Below are 27,313 nucleotides of genomic sequence, written 5' to 3'. Positions count from 1 at the left end.
TGAGTGTGTGATGAGAGTGGATTCATTCTCTCTCTCTCTGAGTGTGTGATGAGAGTGGATTCATTCTCTCTCTCTGAGTGTGTGATGAGTGGATTCATTCTCTCTCTCTCTGAGTGTGTGATGAGAGTGGATTCATTCTCTCTCTCTCTGTGTGTGTGATGAGTGGATTCATTCTCTCTCTCTCTGTGTGTGTGATGAGTGTGGATTCATTCTCTTCTCTCTGAGTGTGTGATGAGAGTGGATTCATTCTCTCTCTGAGTGTGTGATGAGAGTGGATTCATTCTCTCTCTCTGAGTGTGTGATGAGAGTGGATTCATTCTCTCTCTCTGAGTGTGTGATGAGAGTGGATTCATTCTCTCTCTCTCTCTCTGAGTGGCTGATGTTAAGTGTGTTATGCTGGATTCACCTCTCCTCTCTCTGAGTGTGGTGATGGAGTGGATTCATATCTCCTCCTCTCTCTGATTGTGTGGATGAGTGTGGATTTCATTCTCTTGCTCTCTCTGATCTGTGTGTTGAGTGGATTCATACTCTCTCTCTGAAGTGTTGATTAAGTGATTCATTCTCCTCCCTGAGTGTGTATGAGAGGTGGATTCATTCTCCGCTGAGTGTGTGTGAGAGTCTATTCATTCTCTCTCCCTCGGAGTGGGTGATGAGAGTGGATCCATTCTCTCCTTTTCTACCTCTGAGTGTATGTGATAGAGTGATTCTTCTCTCTCTATCGAGTGTGTGATGAGTGAGTGGATTATCAGTCTCCCTGAGTGTGTGAATGAGTGTGGAATTCATTCTCCTTCTCACACTCCCCCTCTACTGAGTGTGTTATGAGCTTGAATTCATTCTCTCCTCCCCTCAAGTCCTGTGCTGATGAGGTGGCTTCCTTCTCTCTCTCTCTCTGAGTGTGTGATGAGAGTGGATTCTCTCTTCTCTCTCTCTGAGTGTGTGTGTGTGATGAGAGTGGATTCATTCTCTCTCTCTCTGAGTGTGTGATGAGAGTGGATTCATTCTCTCTCTCTCTCTCTCTCTGCTCTTCCTCCTCTCTCAGTCCTTCTCTCTCTCTCTCTCTCTCTCTCTCTCCAGTAAACACACAGGCACAGTGTTGTGGTAACTGTTTTAGTTTTACTAAAGGAACAAGTTTGACAACATCTTGAACAGAGAAAGATCTGCTCCACCACCACATACCATGCTTGCTCTGAAACCAAAAAATATACATTTCAGTTAAATAAAATCAGCTCTGTATGTTACACATTGACAGCCTAAATCAGACAGGAACTCACCCAGGCCATACCATAATACTGGGGGCATAGCTGCTATAGCAACCTCAAACACTGTGCTCCAGTCTAGCTGCTATAGTCAGCAATACCAAACACTGTGCTCTAGTCTAGCTGCTATAGTCAGCAATCAAACACTGTGCTCCAGTCTAGCTGCTATAGTCAGCAATCAAACACTGTGCTCCAGTCTAGCTGCTATAGTCAATCAAACACTGTGCTCTAGTCTTGCTGTTATAGTCATCAATCCCCTATAGCTGCTATAGGTAGGAATGTTTATTTTTGATATTTTCTTTGACAAGGTAATTCCATATATAGGCTGTCAATTAATATGAAATATAAAATCTTTGTACTGATCAGACACAAAAACTTATTTTTTCTAAATATACTGTCGTCCAACAAAAATACTGTGTGTGGAGAGTAAGAGGCAAATTAGTTTAGCAAAATAGTCCAAATACTGTCCTCTACAGGAGAAACGGTGTCAGTGCACACTTAGATGCAGGAGAGAGGGAGAGGGTTGGGGAAGGGGAGATGCAGGAGGGGGGAGAGAGGAGAGATTGAGGAGAGAGGGATGGGAGGGCACAGGGGAGGGGATGGGGAGAGGAGGGGAGGAGAGGGAGAGAGAAGGAGATCTTGCTCTTTTTTTAAGGCTGTAAATTATACATTCACTTGCAGAAGCTAATCCAATATTATGCTCCGCTTCTGTAACATCGTTTTCAAATGTTTCAAACAATACAAAACAAAACAAAAAATATACAAAAAATACCCAACATTGGACAAATACAAAGTTTGTACAGCGAAGAAGTCTAAATGAACATTACACTAGCACTGGAACTGCTCCAGACAGTATGACCTCACTGAACCAGCCTGGAGACTAAAACCTGGAAGAACTACAGCAACGAAACTGAGTGAGGAAACAGGACAGAGACACAGAGCAAAGACAACACAGATAATAGGAGGGAAGAGAATGGGTTGTAAAGATGGACAGCGCTCCTGCAGGTGGCAGCGAGGCTGCTGTCAAAGGAAAGCGGGCGAGTTTCACACCCCAGCCGTGGCTGCTAACAGCAGCTGAAATACCACACTTACATCACTTCCTGTTTAAATTCACAGTTTCCCTCATCACATCCTGGGGCCTTTTTTAAAAAGCCTCCCTGTGGAGTGCAGACATGAACCTGCCCCCCACGACACTCTGCCCCCTAGTGGGTGAAAAAAATACAATCAGAACAAAGGCGGTGCTTCTTATATCCACTAGGGGCAACGTGAGGGGGGGGGGGGCAGGTTAAGGGTTACTGAGAAGAGTTTGAGAGCTCTATTGATGCAGAAGGGGGGCTTTAACCCTCCCCCCCTTGCCCCCTAGGATGTGAGGAATGATGCTGCAACAGGAGGAGGGGTTACTCAAAGTGATGTGGTATGGAATCCCTCAGGTGTTTGATGCAGTGTGGGACACTCAGAAGACATTGATGTTGTCCCACTCAACCAGGTACTGCACCGTCCCGTCCACAGTGACCCGGCGCGCCAGGACCCGCACCGCCTCCCGAGCCACCCCCGAGCCAGGGGCAGGGCCGGGAGGGCAGCTGCAGGGGCAGGAAGTGAGGTCATGGCCGCTGGAGGCTTCCTGTTTGTGGCGGTACAGGCTGTCTTCATCACTGAGGGGAGGGGGAGAGAGAGAGAGAGACCTAGGCCAGGATAGGTCCTACGAGAATTATCTAAGAAGTGACCCTAAAGTTTTAGCAAAATGTTTTTTTTAATTAACCCTTTGAGGTCCATTTATTCAGTGCTTGTCAGGAGCATCGGGTCCAATTTATTTTCGCATGCGCTGTTTATAAGATTTTTTTCAGAGTAAAACAGGTTTAAAAGGCATTGAATCACAACAAGACACTCAGCACTGCATCTCCAGCCAAGCCCCACCCCTTGTTCGCTGTATTTATCACATACCTCTTTATAGACGTGCATACTGATAAATCCTCTCCTGATCACTCGTTTTATCACCAAACTCCTCAATAATGTGATCCAAGTCATTATTTTATTGCTATAACATCTCAAAAAGCTCTGCCAGTGTCTGTGATATTCTCTGAGCGCGGGATGCAGAAGCAGCTCTCTCCTTTGTTTATCAGATACACTTTTTTTTGTTTTCACTCGGCTCCTGTTAGTCTCACTCGGCCATTGAAAGGTTTCCTCTGTTTTTTCCGGAGATAAAACGAATAGAGGCCTGTGCTTGACGTCTCTGTGATGATGTGGGACAGGGTCGGACCTGGTCCAGCATAGGACTGCAAAGGGTTAAATAGTAAATGGGGGAAACGACTGGAAGACAGACCTGTACTGGTACTTTGAACTGGGAGGAGGGCAGCTGAACTGGGAGACTGTGCTGGCAGAGGGGTGGAAGGAGGCAAACATCTTCTTAGGGGGAGAGCTGCTGAGAGAGAGAGAGAGAGAGAGAGAGAGAGAGAGAGAAAGAAGAGACACAGAAGAGAGAGACAGAGAGAGAGAGAGAGAGACAGAAAGGGAGAGGTACAGACAGAGAGAGAGAGATAGATAGATAGACAGATAGAGAGAGAGAGAGAGAGAGAGAAGACAGAGAGAGAGAGAGAGACAGAGAGAGAGAGAGAGAGAGGAGATAATAGGAGACCAGAGAGAGAGACAGAGCAAACAGAAAGAGAGAGAGAGAGAGAGAGGAGAGAGAGACAGGGGGGAGAGGGGAGCGAGAGAGAGAGACAGAAAGAGAGAGAGGAGAGAGAGGAGAGAGATAGAGAGAGAGGAGAGGAAGAGAGAGAAGAGAGTTATGTTTCTTCCTTGTAAGGCACTGCTGTTGTCCTCCGTGAGGGTTCTTGTCCCTTTCTCTCGCCTTCTCCTCCTCTCTCTCCTTACTGGGCCCGTCCTGCCTCTCTGGTCTGTGGCCTGGTGTCTCTCAAAGTCGGTGGAGGGTGGGTCTGGGTCTCCCTGGTGTCTCTTTCACTCCTCTTCCTTCCGTCCTCCTTCCCTCTCTCGTTAAACCCCCCTGTTCGTTCTTCTTTGTTCGCTCTGCTAGATCTAAACTCTGGATCGCTGCGTCCCCGTCTCTCTCGTACACCTCTCGTTCTCTATCTAGCTTCTCTCAGTATTGGTCACGACCGCTCTCTCGAGGACGAACAGTAAAACCCCATGATTCCTGTCTCTCTTCAGGTCTCCTCTCGGCTCAGGCCTCGTGAGTGTCTGGTTTCCACAAGAGCCCCCGAGAGACACTGAGAGGCTCACAGGAGCGGCCACACCTCTCAGTCTCAGATGGTGACCTGTCCTCCCTCCCCCATCGGGTCCCAGGACCGGGATGTTCAGTCAGAAACACCATCTGAATATACCCTTGTTCACCCAATCAGAAATCAGCCAATCACACTGAAGTATTTTCCAAAGACCCAGTCATCCCTTCCACAGAGCCCCACGATTCATTGCAGTGTTCAAACATCTAAACACTTAACTGGTAGAGTTTGTAACTATGAAGGGGACAAGAAAGAATCCCCCAGAAGTGTTATTCAGTCTCCCAGTGAGTTTCCAACACCTCTAAAACTTAACTAAGCTTCTGAGTGTGTCTTGGAAATACATGCGTTGGCAATGCATTGGTCTTTCTCTCCCTCGTCTGAGTGTCTTGAGGGAGAGGAGACACAGAGAGAGACAGAGAGAGAGAGAGAGAGAGAGAGAGAGAGGGGGGGGGGGGGAGCGACAGAGAGAGACAGAAAGAGAGAGAGACAGAGTTAAACAGCCATCACTATACACTGTGTGTCTATTACTGTACACTGTGTATCACCTCTATTATTGCCCATTGCCCCCCTCATGGTCAGTTCTGGTCAGCTCACCCTTGACCCCAACGCTCCTCTGGTTTCCACAAGTTGTATAAACTGCCCCCGCCCCCGTAACCCTGGTAACACTGACTCAGGCTCACAGGATTGGGCACGACGTCCTGTGGGACAAACAGAACAGCGAATCAGTGCGGAGTGGGGGTGGCGGGGGGTGGAGTTGAGTAATAAATTAAAATGGGTTACACCAGGGCTTTTCACCCAATCAGAAATCAGCCAATCACACTGAAGTATTTTCCAAAGACCCAGTCATCCCTTCCACAGAGCCCCACGATTCATTGCAGTGTTCAAACATCTAAACACTTAACTGGTAGAGTTTGTAACTATTTGATCACCTGGTAACAATTGGGGGTCATAATTGCAAATCGCTTTCTATGTTCAAGTGAGTATACAGTAAGTATTCTAGTGGTGGTATGAACACAGTGCTGCCGTACAATGGACAAGCTCCAAACATTGCTCTGTGATTGTAATATGGCAGAATCTACTGGAAATCGCATGCATTATCCTTGTTGTTCGGAGAACGATGGAACTGGATGCAGGAGTCAGCCACCACGAATTCATCTACATGGATGAGGCAGGCTTCAACCTGGCCAAACCTCAAAGACAGGGTCGGAATATCATTGGACAACGAGCCACCGTCAATGAGCCCGGACAGGGAGGTGGAAATATAACCACGTCCGTAGCAATGTCTGACAATGGTGTTGTGGTTAGAGACCCAGTCACTGGGCCATATAATTCTGCTCATCTTCTCTATTTTCTGGATGTGCTTCACAATCGCCTCATACAACCAAACACAGCAACTACACTTGTTATAGTTTGAGACAGTTTCCATCGCAAGGTGGCTGTGCGACAGTGGTCTGCAGCACTAACAGAATTCCACGCCATGGTCTTGCCACCACACTCCCCATTTCTGAACCCCACTGAGGAGTTCTTTTCTACCTGGAAGTGGAAGGTCTAAGAGCGTAACCCTTACCAGCAGGCTGCACTCATCCAACAGAGCCAGGCTTGGATAAGCCATTGCTAAAGATACTTTCCTCTGTGCCTTGCAAACATACACTGTGATGCTGATCAGAATCTTTGGCCAAATGCAGAGCAGAGAACACATCATTGATGTCAATATCAGTGAATGCATGTTACAGTATATCTAATATTCTATAGCTCCTAGCAGATTTTGTTCATTTGTAATTTTGATTATTTTATGTATTATACTTTGTAAAACAAAATGTCAGCACACTTTACCTTTCTATCACTGTAGGGTTTTTTTATTTACTTTTTTTCCCCAACAGCAGTATTCGAGATTGTTACTCTAAGATTAATTTCTGTTATTGCGTTTCAAAGATTAAAAAGCAAATGTTCAAAGACAGGTTCTGATGTTTTCGACACAGTATTTGCTTTAAGGGTCTTTATTGCTGCATGGTTGAACCCATTGCATTGTATACAGGATTTTGATCAGTAATTTGGGTTTTGGTCATCTTTGGTCTGCTACATGATATTTGATGCGACTGTGTAGAATATCGCCGAATGCTTACTGTACATTATTTAGATATTTTTATTCTGTAGGTTTTGATTTGAATTATTTTGTGTTTGACAGCATTATTTGCTAATGGGTGTTTTATTTAGCAATGCTTCAATGATTAAACTTCAGTGACCAAAGCAGCTGATGTTCTGATGCTATGGTTTGCTTTTGCAAGAAGTATTTATCTCATTTGACACAGTAGTATTTATTTTGCACTTTGCATGGGATTTTGACCCCAAAATCAGCAGTTCAGCATCTTGTGTTAACAGTTGTGCACATTGGAACACTGTATTGAGAAATGAGGCAACGCAATTGTACAAAACTGTAATACGCAGTCTGTCGTTGGCCAGCATATCACCACAGCGCCCTGCTGAACAAGACTGAGGTGAGAGAGGAGACACACACGCCCTCGACACGCCCTCCAGGGGGCGCTCCACCCTGCTGAGCACCACTGTGTGTTATACATGTGACATGCAATACATTCGTAAGAAAACAACCAAATACATTCCCTGCACTAGATCCCACACCCCACTCCCTGTACTAGATCACATTTCTTGCTTTCTGTTCTAGACACCAGCACCCCCCACCCCCGTTCTAGATCACTGACCTGGTTCACGGCCCGGGTCAATGCTCGCCTGGCTTTTCGGTTCCGGAGCTCAAGGGTTCTAGATTCAGGTTCAGAGTGCCGGTCCCTGCCCTGCCCCAGAGGGTGCTCCACCAGGGGGCTGGGGGAGGATAGAGAGAGACACACTGTGATGAGGGGGCTGAGACACACTGTGATGAGGGGGCTGAGAGACACTGTGATGAGGGGGCTGAGACACACTGTGATGAGGGGGCTGAGACACACTGTGATGAGGGGGCAGAGAGACACTGTGATGAGGGGGGACAGAGACGGATACACTGATGAGGGGAGCAGAGAGACACACTGTGACAAGGGGGCAGACAGACACTGTGATGAGGGGGCTGAGACACACTGTGATGATGAGGACAGAGAGAGACACTGTGGTGACGGGAACAGAGAGACACTGATGAGGGGGGCAGAGAGACACACTGGTGAGGGGGCAGAGAGACACACTGTGATGATCAGGACAGCGAGAGACACTGTGGTGACAGGAACAGAGAGACACTGATGAGGGGGGCAGAGAGACACACTGGTGAGGGGGCAAAGAGACACTGTGATGAGGGGGCAGAGAGAGGCAGTGTGATGAGGGGGGACGCTGTGAGAGACAGACACACTGTGATGAGGGGACAGAGAGAGACACTGATTAGGGGGCAGAGAGACGCTGTGATGAGGGGACAGAGAGAGACACTGATTAGGGGGCAGAGAGACGCTGTGATGAGGGGACAGAGAGAGACACTGATGAGGGGGCAGAGAGACGCTGTGATGAGGGGACAGAGAGAGACACTGATTAGGGGGCAGAGAGACGCTGTGATGAGGGGACGCTGTGATTAGGGGCAGAGAGAGACGCTGTGATGAGGGGACAGAGAGACGCTGTGATGAGGGGACAGAGAGAGACGCTGTGATTAGGGGACAGAGAGAGACGCTGTGATGAGGGGACAGAGAGACGCTGTGATGAGGGGACAGAGAGAGACGCTGTGATGAGGGGACAGAGAGAGACGCTGTGATGAGGGGACAGAGAGACGCTGTGATGAGGGGACAGAGAGAGACGCTGATGAGGGGACAGAGAGACGCTGTGATGAGGGGGGAGAGAGAGACGCTGTGATGAGGGGGCAGAGAGAGACGCTGATTGATTAGGGGGATGAGAGAGAGACGCTGTGATGAGGGGACAGAGAGAGACACTGATTAGGGGGCAGAGAGACGCTGTGATGAGGGGACAGAGAGACGCTGTGATTAGGGGGCAGAGAGAGACGCTGTGATTAGGGGACAGAGAGACGCTGTGATGAGGGGACAGAGAGACTCTGTGATGAGGGGACAGAGAGAGACGCTGTGATTAGGGGACAGAGAGAGAGAGACGCTGTGATGAGGGGACGCTGTGAGGGGACAGAGAGAGACGCTGTGATGAGGGGGCAGAGAGAGACGCTGTGATGAGGGGACAGAGAGAGACGCTGTGAGGGGGACAGAGAGACGCTGTGATGAGGGGACAGAGAGAGACGCTGTGATTAGGGGACAGAGAGAGAGAGACGCTGTGATGAGGGGACAGAGAGAGACGCTGTGATTAGGGGACAGAGAGACGCTGTGATGAGGGGACAGAGAGACTCTGTGATTAGGGGACAGAGAGAGACGCTGTGATGAGGGGAGAGAGAGACGCTGTGATGAGGGGACAGAGAGAGACGCTGTGATTAGGGGACAGAGAGAGACGCTGTGATGAGGGGACGCTGTGATGAGAGAGAGACGCTGTGATGAGACAGAGAGAGACGCTGTGATGAGAGAGAGACGCTGTGATGAGGGGACAGAGAGACGCTGTGATGAGGGGACAGAGAGAGACGCTGTGATTAGGGGGCAGAGAGAGACGCTGTGATGAGGGGAGAGAGAGAGACGCTGTGATGAGGGGGAGAGAGAGACGCTGTGATGAGGGGACAGAGAGAGAGGGGACTGTGATGAGGGGACAGAGAGAGACGCTGTGATGAGGGGACAGAGAGACGCTGTGAGAGGGGACAGAGAGACGCTGTGATGAGGGGACAGAGAGAGACGCTGTGATTAGGGGACTGTGATTAGGGGAGAGAGACGCTGTGATGAGGGGACAGAGAGACGCTGTGATGAGGGGACAGAGAGAGACGCTGTGATTAGGGGACAGAGAGAGACGCTGTGATGAGGGGACAGAGAGAGACGCTGTGATGAGGGGACAGAGAGACTCTGTGATTAGGGGACAGAGAGAGACGCTGTGATTAGGGGACAGAGAGAGACGCTGTGATGAGGGGACAGAGAGACGCTGTGATTAGGGGACAGAGAGACGCTGTGATGAGGGGACAGAGAGAGACGCTGTGATGAGGGGACAGAGAGAGACGCTGTGATTAGGGGACAGAGAGAGACGCTGTGATGAGGGGACAGAGAGAGACGCTGTGATGAGGGGACAGAGAGAGACGCTGTGATGAGGGGACAGAGAGACGCTGTGATGAGGGGACAGAGAGAGACGCTGTGATGAGGGGACAGAGAGAGACGCTGTGATTAGGGGACAGAGAGACGCTGTGATTAGGGGACAGAGAGACGCTGTGATTAGGGGACAGAGAGAGACGCTGTGATTAGGGGACAGAGAGACGCTGTGATGAGGGGACAGAGAGACGCTGTGATGAGGGGACAGAGAGAGACGCTGTGATTAGGGGACAGAGAGAGACGCTGTGATGAGGGGGGAGAGAGAGACGCTGTGATGAGGGGACAGAGAGACGCTGTGATGAGGGGACAGAGAGAGACGCTGTGATGAGGGGAGAGAGAGACGCTGTGACGACAGAGAGACGCTGTGATGAGGGGACAGAGAGATGATTAGGGGACAGAGAGAGACGCTGTGATTAGGGGACAGAGAGACGCTGTGATGAGGGGACAGAGAGAGACACTGATTAGGGGACAGAGAGAGACGCTGTGATGAGGGGACAGAGAGAGACGCTGTGATGAGGGGACAGAGAGACTCTGTGATTAGGGGACAGAGAGAGACGCTGTGATTAGGGGAGAGAGAGACGCTGTGATGAGGGGACAGAGAGAGACGCTGTGATTAGGGGACAGAGAGAGACGCTGTGATGAGGGGACAGAGAGAGACGCTGTGATGAGGGGACAGAGAGACGCTGTGATGAGGGGACAGGGGACTGTGATGAGGGGACAGAGAGACGCTGTGATGAGGGGACAGAGAGAGACGCTGTGATGAGGGGACAGAGAGAGACGCTGTGATGAGGGGACAGAGAGAGACGCTGTGATTAGGGGACAGAGAGACGCTGTGATGAGGGGACAGAGAGACGCTGTGATTAGGGGACAGAGAGAGACGCTGTGATTAGGGGACAGAGAGACGCTGTGATGAGGGGACAGAGAGCTGTGATGAGGGGACAGAGAGAGACGCTGTGATTAGGGGACAGAGAGAGACGCTGTGATGAGGGGAGGGGACAGAGAGACGCTGTGATTAGGGGACAGAGAGAGACGCTGTGATTAGGGGACAGAGAGACGCTGTGATGAGGGGACAGAGAGAGACGCTGTGATGAGGGGACAGAGAGAGACGCTGTGATGAGGGGACAGAGAGAGACGCTGTGATTAGGGGACAGAGAGAGACGCTGTGATGAGGGGGGAGAGAGAGACGCTGTGATGAGGGGACAGAGAGAGACGCTGTGATGAGGGGACAGAGAGACGCTGTGATGAGGGGACAGAGAGAGACTGATTCTGTGATTAGGGGACAGAGAGAGACGCTGTGATTAGGGGACAGAGAGACGCTGTGATGAGGGGACAGAGAGACGCTGTGATGAGGGGACAGAGAGAGACGCTGTGATGAGGGGACAGAGAGACGCTGTGATGAGGGGACAGAGAGAGACGCTGTGATGAGGGGACAGAGAGAGACGCTGTGATGAGGGGACAGAGAGAGACGCTGTGATGAGGGGACAGAGAGACGCTGTGATTAGGGGACAGAGAGAGACGCTGTGATGAGGGGACAGAGAGAGACGCTGATTAGGGGACAGAGAGACGCTGTGATGAGGGGACAGAGAGAGACGCTGTGATTAGGGGACAGAGAGAGACGCTGTGATGAGGGGACAGAGAGACGCTGTGATGAGGGGACAGAGAGAGACGCTGTGATTAGGGGACAGAGAGAGACGCTGTGATGAGGGGACAGAGAGACGCTGTGATTAGGGGACAGAGAGAGACGCTGTGATTAGGGGACAGAGAGACTCTGTGATGAGGGGACAGAGAGACGCTGTGATTAGGGGACAGAGAGAGACGCTGTGATGAGGGGACAGAGAGACGCTGTGATGAGGGGACAGAGAGAGACGCTGTGATGAGGGGACAGAGAGAGACGCTGTGATGAGGGGACAGAGAGACGCTGTGATGAGGGGACAGAGAGAGACGCTGTGATTAGGGGACGCAGGGGACGCTGTGATGAGAGAGAGACGCTGTGATGAGGGGAGAGAGAGACGCTGTGATGAGGGGACAGAGAGACGCTGTGATGAGGGGACAGAGAGAGACGCTGTGATGAGGGGACAGAGAGAGACGCTGTGATGAGGGGACAGAGAGAGACGCTGTGATGAGGGGACAGAGAGACGCTGTGATGAGGGGACAGAGAGAGACGCTGTGATGAGGGGACAGAGAGACGCTGTGATGAGGGGACAGAGAGAGACGCTGTGATGAGGGGGACAGAGAGACGCTGTGATGAGGGGACAGAGAGACGCTGTGATGAGGGGACAGAGAGACGCTGTGATGAGGGGACAGAGAGAGACGCTGTGATTAGGGGACAGAGAGACGCTGTGATGAGGGGACAGAGAGAGACGCTGTGATGAGGGGACAGAGAGACGCTGTGATGAGGGGACAGAGAGAGACGCTGTGATTAGGGGACAGAGAGAGACGCTGTGATGAGGGGACAGAGAGACGCTGTGATGAGGGGACAGAGAGAGACGCTGAGGGGACAGAGGGGACAGAGAGACGCTGTGATGAGGGGACAGAGAGACGCTGTGATGAGGGGACAGAGAGAGACGCTGTGATGAGGGGACAGAGAGAGACGCTGTGATGAGGGGACAGAGAGACGCTGTGATGAGGGGACAGAGAGAGACGCTGTGATGAGGGGGAGAGAGAGACGCTGTGATGAGGGGAGAGAGAGACGCTGTGATGAGGGGACAGAGAGAGACGCTGTGATGAGGGGACAGAGAGACGCTGTGATGAGGGGACAGAGAGAGACGCTGTGATGAGGGGAGAGAGAGACGCTGTGATGAGAGAGGGGAGAGAGAGACGCTGTGATGAGGGGACAGAGAGACGCTGTGATGAGGGGACAGAGAGAGACGCTGTGATGAGGGGACAGAGAGACGCTGTGATGAGGGGACAGAGAGACGCTGTGATGAGGGGACAGAGAGAGACGCTGTGATGAGGGGACAGAGAGACGCTGTGATGAGGGGACAGAGAGACGCTGTGATGAGGGGACAGAGAGAGACGCTGTGATGAGGGGACAGAGAGACGCTGTGATGAGGGGACAGAGAGACGCTGTGATGAGGGGACAGAGAGAGACGCTGTGATGAGGGGACAGAGAGACGCTGTGATGAGGGGACAGAGAGAGACGCTGTGATGAGGGGACAGAGAGAGACGCTGTGATTAGGGGACAGAGAGACGCTGTGATGAGGGGACAGAGAGAGATGTGATGAGGGGACAGAGAGACGCTGTGATGAGGGGACAGAGAGAGACGCTGTGAAGCCCCTCAGAGAGAGACGCTGTGATGGGGGGGAGAGAGAGACGCTGTGATGAGGGGTCAGAGAGGTCTGTGATGAGGGGGCAGAGAGACTCTGTGATGCAGGGGACAGAGAGACTTCTGTGATGAGGGGACAGAGAGAGACGCTGTGATGAGGGGACAGAGAGACGCTGTGATAGAGGGGACAGAGAGACGCTGTGAAGGGGACAGAGAGTCCTAGGGGACAGAGAGAGACGCTGTGATAGGGGACAGAGAGGGGTGATGAGGGGACAGAGAGACTCTGTGATGAGGGGACCTGACTCTGTGATTAGGGGACAGAGAGAGACGCTGTGATGAGGGGACAGAGAGACGCTGTGATGAGGGGACAGAGAGAGACGCTGTGATTAGGGGACAGAGAGAGACGCTGTGATGAGGGGACAGAGGGGACAGAGAGACGCTGTGATGGGGGGGGAGGGGACTGTGATGAGGGGACAGAGAGACTCTGTGATTAGGGGACAGAGAGAGACGCTGTGATGAGGGGACAGAGAGACGCTGTGATGAGGGGACAGAGAGACGCTGTGATGAGGGGACAGAGAGAGACGCTGTGATGAGGGGACAGAGAGAGACGCTGTGATGAGGGGACAGAGAGACGCTGTGATGAGGGGACAGAGAGAACTCTGTGATTAGGGGACAGAGAGAGACGCTGTGATTAGGGGGGACAGAGAGACTCTGTGATGAGGGGACAGAGAGAGACTCTGTGATTAGGGGACAGAGAGAGACGCTGTGATGAGGGACAGAGAGGAGAGAGAGAGCTGTGATTAGGGGACAGAGAGAGACGCTGTGATTAGGGGGAGAGAGACGCTGTGATGAGGGGACAGAGAGACGCTGTGATGAGGGGACAGAGAGAGACGCTGTGATTAGGGGACAGAGAGACGCTTGGATCTAGTGCCGCTGTGATGAGGGACACACACTGTCGATCTCTCTGATGAGGTATTTAGGGGCGACTCTCTTATCCGTAGTGACGAGAGAGACACGTGATAGAGGACGAGAGACTCCTCTGTATGATGTCTCCTCTCTGGGAGTTGAGGGGCGAGAGAGGAAAGGTGTGATGGGGCAGGATACTCTGTATGGAGGACAGAGCGCCGCACAGAGAGAGAACTCTATGATGAGGGGAGGATGAAGGCTGTTGAGGAGGGACAGCCCTGTCTTTGGGACAGTCTCTGCTGTGAAGGGGAGTAGACGACAGAGAGACGCTGGTGATTATGACCTGTTATGAGGGACCAGGAGAGACCTGTATAGTGGACAGAGAGACGCTGTTATGAGGACAGAGATACCTGTGATTATGGGACAGAGAGACCTGTTCTGAGGGCCAAGAGAGAGATGAGGGGAGAGAGAGACGCTGTGAGAGGGGATTTCAGAGAGGCTGTGATGAGGAGTTGAGAGAGAGAGATGAGGGGACACAGAACACGCTGTGACACACAGACACACAGACTGACATTAGGGGACAAAGAGACGCTGTGATGAGGGGGGACAGAGAGACGCTGTGATGAGGGGACAGAGAGAGACGCTGTGATGAGGGGACAGAGAGACGCTGTGATGAGGGGACACCACAGATTTGGGAATCGAGTTATTTTGTCTCACCTCCTTCTGGGATGGGAAGCCCCTCGTGACATCACACAGGGGGGGTCGGGGGTCACAGGTGTGAGGTCGGAGGTCAGTGGGGGCGGAGCTCGGAGCTGCAGCCCAAACAGACACTTCTTCTTCTTGATCTCTTTACCAGAAACAAACCTGCGGGAAAATACAGGGTCATATACAGGGGTAGAGGGGCAATTAAACAGGGTCCTACACAAGGAATTATACAGGGGTAGAGGGGCTCACCTGTCTCTCTAGGAGTTGAGGGCGGAGAGGGTTAGGGTTAGGGTTAGGGCTACCGTCAGAGATCCTCAGCTCCCAACAGACCCAATCACTCATGAGAGGACAGAGAAGACGCTGCATACACACCTGTGATTGGGACACAGCATCCTCAGCGTTAGGTATCAACGGCCCGCACCTGATAGGGACCCATGACCTCGAGTGGACAGAGAAGACCCCTCTTTATGATGGGACTCCCCAGTTCTCTGTTAGAGTGGACAGAGAACCCTGATTTCCCGCCCTCAGTGAATCCCAGTTCGATTGACGAAGAGAGAGGTATGAACAGATCTGCATGAGGATCTACGAGCTCTGTGATCTCTCCACAATTTGATCGGTCATTTTGTCCCACCAATGCCTGGGTGGAGAGAGACCCTCCAACATCACACCTCTCCAAATCCTCTTGGACAGAGACTGACCCTCTACTCCCGATCTCTCACCCTGTCCTGTAAATCCCAATTCCTTCATACGGTAGAGTGGCTCAGTCCAGAGACCAGAGAGGGTCAGGTTTACTAGGCCCTCCTCCCTCTCAATCCTCGATTGGTCTCCAGAAGATACCCCTAGGGCTCACCTGTCTCTCTAGGAGTTGAGGGCGGAGAGGATGAGGATCTCACCTCTCTCTCTGGGAGTCCTGAGGGCGGAGAGGGTTAGGGTTAGGACCACCTCTCTCCTTGGCTACATTCCGAGATGAGGGCAGAGAGGGTTAGGGTTAGGGTTAGGGTTAAGGACTCACCTCTCTCTCTGGGAGTTGAGGGCGGAGAGGGTTAGGGTTAGGAGCTAACCTGTCTCTCTGGGAGATGAGGGCAGAGAGGGTTAGGGTTAGGGTTAGGGTTAAGGTTTACAAAGAGTACTTTCTCTGAGAGGTTTAGGGTTAGGGTTAGGGTTAGGGTTAGGAGCTAACCTGTCTCTCTGGGAGTTGAGGGCGGACAGGGTTAGGGTTAGGGTTAGGGCAATATGGGTCAAACCACAGCGGAAACTGCCTAGTCTAGGGTTACTCCCCAGTCCCTGTCACTCGATATTGCAGTCGAAGAAGTGGACCAATCGAGGGACCAGTCTCCCCTGTCTCCCAGTTGCCTCAGAGTTGATCCCTCAGTTGGTTGGTTAGGGACTCCCGTCTCTCCAATCCTCAGGAGAGGTGAGTGGAGACTCCTAACTCTCCTCCCTCCAGATACCATCCCAGAGAGGGTAGGGTTAGGGTTAGGGTTAGGGACTCACCTGTCTCTCTGGGAGTTGAGGGCAGAGAGAAGGTGTTCACAGCGCTCTGATTTTGGGGTGTCTGCCAGCTGAGAGAGAGAAAGAGAGAGAGAGAGAGAGAGAGAGAGAGAGAGAGATTTTCATACTAGGCTCAGAGACAGACACACAGACAGGCACAAACACCAACACACAGACACACAACAGACATACATACAAACACACACATACACACAGACACTCCTCCCCCACTAAGACGCATCTGTGTGTCTGTCCGCATTGGTTTTGTACAGTGTGTCAGTTGTGTGAAATCTTGATGTCGTTGACGTAGTCAGTGTAGTCTTTAAGGGGTTCCGTGCTTCCTCTTGTTAGGAGCGACTGAGGTGGTACAGAACCAGGTGAGCGATATCTACCCTACAAGGAGGATAGGAGAGAAGGGAGGATAATCTCCCTAAAAAACACAGAGGAGGTTACCAACCCTGAAGCTAGCCTCCCTAAGTCGTTCTCACTCTAACCCCCTTCGCTCTAACATTCCCTCCTTCCAAATCCCTCCCTCCCTCCCTCCAAGTCCCTCTCAGCTCCAACCACTAGAGCCAGCCTCCCTCCCTCTCTCTCCTCCCAGTGGTGTGCTCATATTTACCAGCTCATGGCCAGTCTCTTAATGGTTTCTGGTCCTCTCGTGCAGACTGAGCACTCAAACTGGTAGAACCTGAGAGAAAAAACACAGAGGAGGTTACAGAGAGAGGACAGCACAGCACTGATACAAACACACAGGATGAGAGCAGGGTACAGAGAGAGGAGAGCACAGCGCTGACTCAAACACACAGGATGAGAGCAGGGTACAGAGAGAGGAGAGCACAGCGCTGACTAAAACACACAGGATGAGAGCAGGGTACAGAGAGAGGAGAGCACAGCGCTGACTCAAACACACAGGATGAGAGCAGGGTACAGAGAGAGGAGAGCACAGCGCTGATACAAACACACAGGATGAGAGCAGGGTACAGAGAGAGGAGAGCACAGCGCTGACTCAAACACACAGGATGAGAGCAGGGTACAGAGAGAGGAGAGCACAGCGCTGACTCAAACACACAGGATGAGAGCAGGGTACAGAGAGAGGAGAGCACAGCGCTGACTCAAACACACAGGATGAGAGCAGAGTACAGAGAGAGGAGAGCACAGCGCTGACTCAAACACACAGGATGAGAGCAGGGTACAGAGAGAGGAGAGCACAGCGCTGACTCAAACACACAGGATGAGAGCAGGGTACAGAGAGAGGAGAGCACAGCGCTGACTCAAACACACAGGATGAGAGCAGGGTACAGAGAGAGGAGAGCACAGCGCTGACTCAAACACACAGGATGAGAGCAGGGTACAGAAAGAGGAGAGCACAGCGCTGACTCAAACACATAGGATGAGAGCAGGGTACAGAGAGAGGAGAGCACAGCGCTGACTCAAACACACAGGATGAGAGCAGGGTACAGAGAGAGGAGAGCACAGCGCTGACTCAAACACACAGGATGAGAGCAGAGTACAGAGAGAGGAGAGCACAGCGCTGACTCAAACACACAGGATGAGAGCAGGGTACAGAGAGAGGAGAGCATAGCGCTGAAACACACATACACACACACAGGCTTTGTACGTGTGCTACATTCTCTGCAGTTTCTCCCTCACTGTCTGTCAGTCTGTCTGTCCGCAGCTTTAATGAGACTACACTACAGTATGTAGGAATGCAGTAAACTAACACAGACACCAAGAAGGAATTATATTGAAGTATCAAATTGAACAGAATTGTCTGTCTGTCTGAGACAAGACACAGACAGAGCACTGCCACCACAGCGACAGAGTGACGAGTGAAGAGTCGAGACGGACACACACACATACACACAGTGGACCTGTGACACACACAGCAGCCAGACACGTGACACAGGACAGACAGTCGCAGCACACAGAGGTGGACACAGTGACACACACACAAACGTGACTTACACTCGTCGTCGTGGACAGAGAGGTATGTCGTTCCTCAGAGCTCATGAGACTCTTTCCACTCACTCTCTCACGCAGAGTGTGAGTGAGTGTGACTGAATGTGAGTGTGTGAGTGAGAGTGTGTGACAGAGGGTGAGTGAGAGTGAGAGAGTGAAAGTGTGAGTGAGTGAATGTGAGTGTGTGAGTGAGAGTGTGAATGTGAGTGTGAGTGTGTGAGTGTGTGAGAGAGGGTGAGTGAGAGTGAGAGTGAAAGTGTGAGTGAGTGAATGTGAGTGTGTGAGTGAGAGTGTGAATGTGAGAGGGTGAGAGAGGGTGAGTGAAAGTGAGAGAGAGTGAGAGTGTGAGTGAGTGAATGTGAGTGTGAGTGAGTGTGAGAGTGAGAGAGTGTGTGAGAGGGTGAGTGAGAGTGAGAGAGTGTGAGTGAGAGTGTGAGAGAGCGTGAGTGAGAGAGTGTGAGTGGTGCGGAGTGTGAAGTGTGTGAGAGTGAGGGTGAGAGTGTGAGAGTGAGAGTGTGTGAGAGAGTGTGAGTGAGAGTGAAAGTGAGAGCGTGAGTGAGAGAGTGTGAATGTGAGAGTGTCTCTTCACACGCAGAGACACAGTGAGACGAGTCACTCATCACACACTACAGCTTACACTCACCACACCCACTCAAACTCTCCTCCAACACACCTCCCACTGTACACTCTCACCTCACTCTCCACACACTCTCTCACAGTCCACTCTCTCCCACTCACTCTCAGCGTCTCACTCTGCAACACAGTCTCATGTCGAGTGGTACAAGAGAGCGTGAGTCACTCTCTGAGACTCACTCTCACACTTACCTGTGTCACACTCACAGTGAACTCTCACTCTACACCAACACTCTGTGCACACTCTGTGCACACTTCACTCTCTCACACTTATCACTCTGCACAACAGTCTCTCCCACTCAATCCTTGTGGACTTTATCAGGACTGAGAGTGTGTGAGTGACAGTGTAAGAGTGTGAGTGAGACTGTGAATGTGAGAGTTTGTGAGTGTGAGTGAGAGTGAGTGTGAGAGTTTGTGAGTGTGAGTGAGTGTGAGAGTGAGAGAGTGCAAGAGTTTGTGAGTGTGTGAGATGAGCTGTGGTCTCACCTGTCTCCGTACAGCAGTGGTTTGGTCAGACACTGAGTGCAGGCCTCATGAAACCACTGACCACAACAACAGCACTGCAGCATCTTGAGATTCCACCTGGAGAGGGAGGAGAGAGAGAGAGAGAGAGAGAGAGAGGGGAGAGGGGGAGCGAGAGAGAGAAGTGAGGAGAGAGGAGAGGGGAGAGAAGGAGTGAGGAGAGAGGAGAGAGGAGTGAAGAGAGAGGAGAGAAGAGGAGAGAGAGAGAAGAGAGGCTCCTCCTGCTCGAGGGGTGCTCATACTGGAGAGAGAGAGAGGAGAGAGGAGAGAGGAGAGAGAGAGAGAGAGGAGAGGGGAGAGAGGGGAGAGGGGAGGAGAGAGGGGAGGAGAGAAGGAGAGGGGAGAGGGGGAGAGAGAGAGAAGGGGAGAGAGGAGGAGAGGACTAGAGAGGGAGGGGACCCGCTCTTCTCCTCTAGATCTGCCCTGGGTCGCACTCTCCTCTCCTCAAACCTCTCCTCTTCACTAGGGACCAAAGAGACAGTCTGTACTCACTAATATCTCCTTTCCAGTGGTGTCCCCGGTGATTGACCATTTCCACTAGGGGACAATATTTACTCCCCGTTTGGGGTGTGTGTTCTCTCCTAATGAGGGGCAAACACATCACACTAGAGAGGGAGGGAGGGAGGGATTGTGTTTAATATAGAGGGAGGGGGGTACTGTTTAATATAGAGGGAGGGAGGGGTGTGTGTTTAATAGGGAGGGAGGGATTGTGTTTAATATAGAGGGAGGAAGGGGGATTCTGTTTAATATAGAGGGAGGAGGGATTGTGTTTAATATAGAGGGAGGGAGGGATTGTGTTTAATATAGAGAGGGGGGATTGTGTTTAATATAGAGGGGGGGTTGTGTTTAATATAGAGGGAGGGGGGGTTGTGTTTAATATAGAGGGGGGGTGTTTAATATAGAGGGGGGGTGTTTAATATAGAGGGGGGGTGTTTAATATAGAGGGAGGGGGTGTTTAATATAGAGGGGGGGTGTGTGTGTTTAATATAGAGGGAGGAGGGTTTGTGTTTAATATAGAGGGAGGAAGGGGGGGTTGTGTTTAATATAAAGGGAGGGGGGGTTGTGTTTAATATAGAGGGAGGAGGGATGTGTTTAATATAGAGGGAGGGGGGGTTGTGTTTAATATAGAGGGAGGGGGGGATTGTGTTTAATATAGAGGGAGGAGGGATGTGTTTAATATAGAGGGGTGGTTGTGTTTAATATAGAGGGAGGGGGGGGGGTGTTTAAGGAGGAGACAGGTGAGAGTGATAGAAATGAGAGTGAGGACAGAGGAGAGGAGAGGAGACAGGTGAGATGGGGAGGGGTAAGGGGGAGGGTACAGGGGGTACAGAGGAAGGTGTTTACTTACTCCCCAGGGCCGGCACAGTAACAGTAACACTGCTGCTGATTGGTCAGGTGTTGGGGGTCCCAGTCCAGAGCTGACAGCTGATAGGGCAGCAGCAGCTTCATAGCTTGCATGAGGCGAGCAAAGCGACCCTTCTTCATAGCACCCCCCCTCTGAGGAGAAATTTCAACCGGGAATTACTATAAACACACACACAGGGGGGGGGGCACACACACACACACACTCGCACACACACACACACACACACACACAACACACACACACACACAGAGCACACACACACACACACACTCGCACACACACACACACACACACAACACACACACACACACACACACGCACACACACGCACACACACACACCCCACACACGGCACACACACACACACACACACGCACCACACACCACACACACACTCGCACACACACACACACACACACACACAACACTGCACACACACACACACACACACTCACACACACACACACACACACCACACACACACACACACGTGCACCACACACACACACGCACACACACACACACGCACACACACACACACACACACACACACACACACACACACACACACACACACACACACACGCACGCACACACACACACACACACACACACACACACACACACACACACACACACGCACGCACACACACACACACACACACACACACACACTGACACAAACACACACACACAAACACACGCACGCACACACACACGCACACACACACGCACACACGCACACGCACACGCACACGCACACACACACACACACATACACTGTGAATATCGCTGAGTCAGTGGCGCTCCGTCACATACATAAAGGAGTCACAGTGCACCCTATGGATGTTAAAGAAATATAATGGCAGCTGGGTCAGACTGGGAGGGAAGGAGCTGAGTTGGACTGGGAGAGCTGGGTTGGACTGGTAGAGCTGGGTCGGGCTGGGAGAGCTGGGGCAGGCTGGGAGAGCTGACTGGCTGGGAGAGCTGTGACTGGCTGGGAAAGCTGGGCTGGACTGGGAGAACTGGGCTGGACTGGGAGAGCTGGATCAGGCTGGGACAGCTGTACTGGACTGGGAGAGCTGGGATGGAATGGGAGAGCTGGGTTGGAATGGGAGAGCTGGATAAGGCTGGGAGAGCTGGATCAGGCTGGGAGAGCTGGATCAGGTTGGGAGAGCTGGGCTGGACTGGGAGAAGCTCGGTCGGACTGGGATAAGCTTGGTCGGACTGGGAGAAGCTTGGTCGGACTGGGGAATTGTACTGGTTGAACTGGTTACCTTGGTGGCCACAGCAAAGACACATTGTCTGCAGATCCAGGGAGAGCCGTCGAGATCGGAGTCGATATGAGGAGAGTGACACTGAGGGTGATACCCTGAGAGAGAGGAGAGGGGAGAGAAGAGTGGGAGAGAGAGGAGGAGGAGAGGGGGGAAGAGAGGGGAGGGGAGAGAGAGAGGAGGAAAGAGAGGGGGAAAGAGAGGGGAGGGGAGAGAGATAAGGAGAGAGAGGAGGGAAGAGAGGAGAGGGGAGGGGGGGCAACGGAGAGAGAGGGGAGGAGAGAGAAAGCGATGGGAGGGGAGAGTGCATTCATTTACTGAAATAGCTGGTATTTCATAGCTTCGACTGAATACACATGCCCCCTCTGTCTCTCTCTTCTCTTCCTCTCACCATGTCTGCACTTGTGACAGTTGACGATCCTGCTCTTGCCTGCGCATTCCTCTCCTCGACACACGCAGCACACTCCCTCCATCCCGGGCACCACCGCTGCAAAGACACAGCACAGGCAGCGCCATTACTAAAGAACTACAAACAGGAGGGAGGCGCCCATACACGCTCTGACGTGTGGGCCCCATGTTTGTAGTTGTAAGTGATCCGCATATCTAGAGGCAGTGTAGGGCTGTTTAGTCACTGCAGTACAGCACAGGACAGGTGCTTCTCCAGCCTCTTTAGGGGACAGCACATGTAATCCATGGGTGCGCTGAGTAAGGGAGCCGCTCAGAGCACCTCAGTGAAAGAACCCACATGACGACACGTTCTGCTCCCCCGATCCACTCAGAGCTGTACAGCAGTGATCCGATTGAGCAGAAAGATGAGCAGCACTGTTCCCTCAATGCAAAAGTGAGTGTGAGATGGAGTGGGAGTGGGAGTGAGAGTGAATGGGAGTGTGAGAGGGAGTGAGAGTGTGAGTGAGAGTGAGAGTGAAAGTGACAGTGGGTGTGAGAGTGGGAGTGAGCGTGAGTGGGAGTGAGAGTGGGTGTGAGAGTGGGAGTGAGAGTGACAGTGGGTGTGAGAGTGTGAGAATGGGAGTGAGCGTGAGTGGGAGTGGGAGTGGGAGTGAGCATGAGAGTGGGAGTGAGAGTGGGTGTGAGAGTGGGAGTGTGAGTGAAAGTGACAGTGGGTGTGAGAGTGTGAGTGTGAGTGACAGTGTGAGTGAGAGTGGGTGTGAGAGTGAGAGTGGGAGTGAGAGTGAAAGTGACAGTGGGTGTGAGAGTGTGAGATTGGGAGTGAGTGTGAGTGAGCGTGAGAGTGGGTGTGAGAGTGGGAGTGAGCGTGAGAGTGAGAGTGTGTGAAAGTGACAGTGTGAGGGAGAGTGTGCGTGTGAGAGTAAAGACTTGCTCACATGAGTGAATGTCTTTCCACAGCACCCAAAACTCTGAGTTGTCTTCAAAACGGACGAGACAGGACTGCTTCACTCTGTCAACCTGAGAAAACACAGAGAGTGAGGGAGAGAGTGAGAGATTGAGAGACAGGCAGAATCACACAAACACACATCCGACTGCCTCTCCTCCTCCCCCTCTCTCACACTCACCCTCTTCACTGTCCCCAGGTACAGCAGGCCATCGCTCCAGCGTGCCAGCACATCGTCCCCCTCTGTTACCCCGTGACCTTGCGTGACCTTCCAACTCTGACCTCCAGAGGAGCCCTGGCTGTCCATCACATCACTTCTGCCCCTGCATGACATCATAACAGTGAGGATTGAAAATGAATAAATTAAACAACTTTGTTAAGTAACATCAAGTTGAATAAACACTCACACACTCTCACTCACACTCACTCTCTCACACTCACTCTCTCTCACTCTCTCACTATCTCTCTCGCTCACTCACACTCTCTCACACTCACACTCACTATCTCTCGCTCACTCACACTCTCTCACTCACACTATCTCTCTCGCTCACTCTCTCACTCACACTCACTATCTCGTTCACTCACACTATATCTCTCACAATCTCTCAACTCTCACACTCGCTCACTCACACTATCTCTCTGACTATCTCTCTTGCTCACTCACTCTCTCACTATCTCTCTCAACTCTCACACTCGCTCACTCACACTACCTCACTCACACTCTCTCTTGCTCACTCACTCTCTCACTATCTCTCTCAACTCTCTCACACTCGCTCTCTCACTATCTCACTCACACTCTCTCTGTCTCTCTCGCTCACACTCTCTCACTATCTCTCACTCACTCTCTCATTATCTCACTTTCATTATCTCTCTATCTCGCTTGCTCACACTCACTCACTCACACTCACTCTCTCACTATCTCTCTCGCTCACACTCTCACTATCTATCTCAATTCTCTCTCACACTCACACACACTCGCTCTCTCACACTCGCTCTCTCACTATCTCTCTTGCTCACTCACTCTCTCACTATCTCTCTCTCATTATCTCTCTATCTCGCTTGCTCACTCACTCACACTCACTATCTCTCTTGCTCACTCACACTCTCTCACTCACTCTCACTATCTATCTCTCACTATGTCTCTCACTCACTCACTCTCTCACACTCTCACTCACTCTCACTACCTCGCTCACTCACACTATCTCTCTCACTATCTCTCTTGCTCACTCACTCTCTCACTATCTCTCAACTCTCACACTCGCTCTCTCACTGTCTCTCGCTCACACTCACTATCTCTCTCACTATCTCTCTTGCTCACTCTCTCACTATCTCTCTCAACTCTCTCACACCCGCTCTCTCACTGTCTCCCGCTCACACTCACACTCTCTCACTATCTCTCTCACTCACTCTCTCATTATCTCACTCTCATTATCTCTATCTTGCTTGCTCACACTCACTCACTCGCACTCACTCTCTCACTATCTCTCTTGCTCACACTCTCACTATCTATCTCAACTCTCTCTCACTATTTCTCACTCACACTCTCACTCTCACTCTCTCTCACTATCTCAACTCTCACTCACTCTCTCACACTCACTCTCACTATCTTGCTCACACTCACACTCTCTCACTATCTCTCACTCACTCACACTCGCTCACACTCACTCTCTCAATATCTCTCTCACTATCTCGCTTGCTCACACTCACACTCTCACTCTCTCTCACTATCTCGCTCACACTCTCACTCTCTCTCACTATCTCGCTCACACTCTCACTCTCTCTCACTATCTCGCTCACACTCTCACTATCTCGCTCAACTCCCTCACTATTTCTCACTCACTTGAGAGAGCCGAGTGTCACACCTCATCTGCTCGAAGTTGAAGGGACTATCTCGTGTGAGTCTCACTATCTCGACTCCCGTACACTAAGTTCTCACTCAGAGTGTGAGTGCCTCATACTTTAGATGGTGAGTGCTCGGGACACACTGACGAGCTGGGGTGTGGGTAGAACGTCATGTGGTGACACTCTCTCACACTCTCTCTCACACTCACATGCTCTGTCTCACTGTCACTCTCTCTCTCTCTCTCTCTCTCTCTCTCTCTCTCTCTCTGCAGTGAATGTGAATGAGGGGAGATGTTGTTTATACGGAATCACAGCCCAGCACTAGAACCAGTGAGACAGGGCAGTCTGTCCTGGTCCCAGTTCAGCACAGTACATCTGCAGTCTCTGCATGCTTTCCCGTGGCTACAATCTGCATTTACTACAGTGCAGTCTACTCTGGGTTAAACGTGCTTTGTTGCACTTAGATGTGTTTTTACAAAGGGAAAACACATTTAGTGGTACACGTTACAGCGTGTCTGTCTGTCCGTGTCTGTCTGTCTGTGTGTCATTTTTGGATATTTTTACACGAATACAATTCCTAAGCCAGACCGATGTGAGTATAAATCTGAAACTGTCTGTAAATATGTGTGTATTATAATCTACAAGTGGGAAACACATTCCAAACATCATCATCATCATCATCATAATAATAATAATAATAATAATAATAATAATAATAATAATAAATAGATAGATAGATAGATAGATAGATAGATTTACCTTTTTTTAATCTCTGTTCCAAGCTCCTAGACTCTCTCTGTCTCTCTTCTTTTCGGTTCCGACTCGATTTAATTACCTGGCCCGCCCCTTTTCCTTCTCTCCCTCTCTCTGTCTCACACTCTGTGCAGTTTGGCCTATCTCCGGTTCGACTCGGTTCGGTAAAACTCGGGCATCAAAGGCTAAGCAAACAAAACCCGAAGTTGGCTCGGTGGATCCGCGGCGTGTCTGTCGGTCTGTCTCCTCGCAGGCGCTGCTGCTATCCGTCACTGTCCGGCTGTCCGGCTGCTGCTCTGCTGTAGTGTGTGTGTGTGTGTGTGTGTGTGTGTTTATATACAGTACAATCAAACGCTTACAGACGCCATTTCTTCAGCGAGTTTTGCTTATGACGCAGAGCAAAATACAGACACTAGAGAGAGAGAGAGAGAGAGAGAGAGAGAGAGAGAGAGAGAGAGAGAGAGGGAGGGAGGAGAGATTTCAATGTATGTCGAGTCTCAGTCCTGTGTGGTGTGTGTGTCTGTGACTAGTGTCAGACCGTGTTTGTGTGTGTGTGTCTGTCTTGTACGTATGTCTGTGTGTGTGTGTACATACACCACACACAGACATGTGCATACAGACCACACACACACACACACACAGACATGCATACGACACACACACACACACACACAGCCTGTACGTATGACCTGTGTGTGTCTGGGTCTGTGACTGAACATGGGCAGACCGTGTTTGTGTGTGTGTCTGTACGTATGTCTCTGCATAGACACACACACAGACATGCATACACACACACACACACACAGACATGCATACACACACACACACACACACACACACAGACATGCATACAGAGACACACACACACACACACACACACACACAGACACACACACACACACACACACAGACATGCATACAGAGACACACACACACACACACACACACACACACACACACACACACACACACACACACACACACACACACACACACACACACACACACACACACACACACACACACACACACACACACACAGACATGCATACAGACACACACACACACACACAGACGGCTGTACCAATGATTCAGGCAGAGGTATAACTTTCTAGAACCTGTTTTATTCGGCAGACAGGATTTCAAGATGCTCGTCCAGAACTCTAGTCTAGAAGGTAAAACAGAACTGGAGGGAAGGAAGTCGACTACCTGTAGACACCTGCCTGGGACTAGCAGTGCTTTCTACAGTGCCCTGGAGAAACCGTTTATCAGCTTGACTTGAGTTTCTTTCTTTGAAGTAAATACACCATGAAACATATTTTACAGAAGTGTCAGTGAGAGTGTTCGTGAGTGTGTGTGTGTCTGTGATAGTGTGTGTGTTTGTGATAGTGTGTGAGTGTGAGTGTTTGTGATAGTGTGTGAGTGTGTTTGTGATAGTGTGTGAGTGTGATGGTGTGTGAGTGTTTGTGATAGTGTGTGAGTGTGAGTGTTTGTGATAGTGTGTGAGTGTTTGTGATAGTGTGTGAGTGTTTGTGATAGTGTGTGAGTGTGTGTGTGTGTGTGTGTGTGTGAGTGTTTGTGATAGTGTGTGA

At 51.1% G+C, this 27,313-nt stretch overlaps 2 protein-coding genes across 2 annotated transcripts in view; both read right to left on the bottom strand.

The window, feature by feature from the left end:
* Positions 1–27,313, bottom strand: part of LOC121304304 (zinc finger protein OZF-like) — a 727,904-nt gene that overhangs the window by 361,699 nt on the left and 338,892 nt on the right. The window lies entirely within an intron of this gene.
* Positions 1,923–26,156, bottom strand: phf1 (PHD finger protein 1). Its single transcript, XM_041235105.1, has 15 exons — positions 25,728–26,156; positions 23,308–23,449; positions 23,119–23,200; positions 22,167–22,262; positions 21,779–21,873; positions 20,484–20,632; positions 19,100–19,195; positions 16,641–16,709; positions 16,372–16,414; positions 16,025–16,092; positions 14,543–14,689; positions 7,210–7,327; positions 5,087–5,190; positions 3,577–3,675; positions 1,923–2,908 (listed from the first exon to the last, which is right to left on the bottom strand). Exons 2-15 carry the CDS (start codon positions 23,431–23,433, stop codon positions 2,710–2,712), a joined length of 1,491 nt encoding a protein of 496 aa, XP_041091039.1. The 5' UTR covers positions 23,434–23,449; positions 25,728–26,156; the 3' UTR covers positions 1,923–2,709.

The sequence above is a fragment of the Polyodon spathula genome, chromosome 37 (genome assembly GCF_017654505.1).
Source record: "Polyodon spathula isolate WHYD16114869_AA chromosome 37, ASM1765450v1, whole genome shotgun sequence".
Taxonomy (NCBI): domain Eukaryota; kingdom Metazoa; phylum Chordata; class Actinopteri; order Acipenseriformes; family Polyodontidae; genus Polyodon; species Polyodon spathula.
This window is presented reverse-complemented; position numbering and strand designations above follow the sequence as displayed.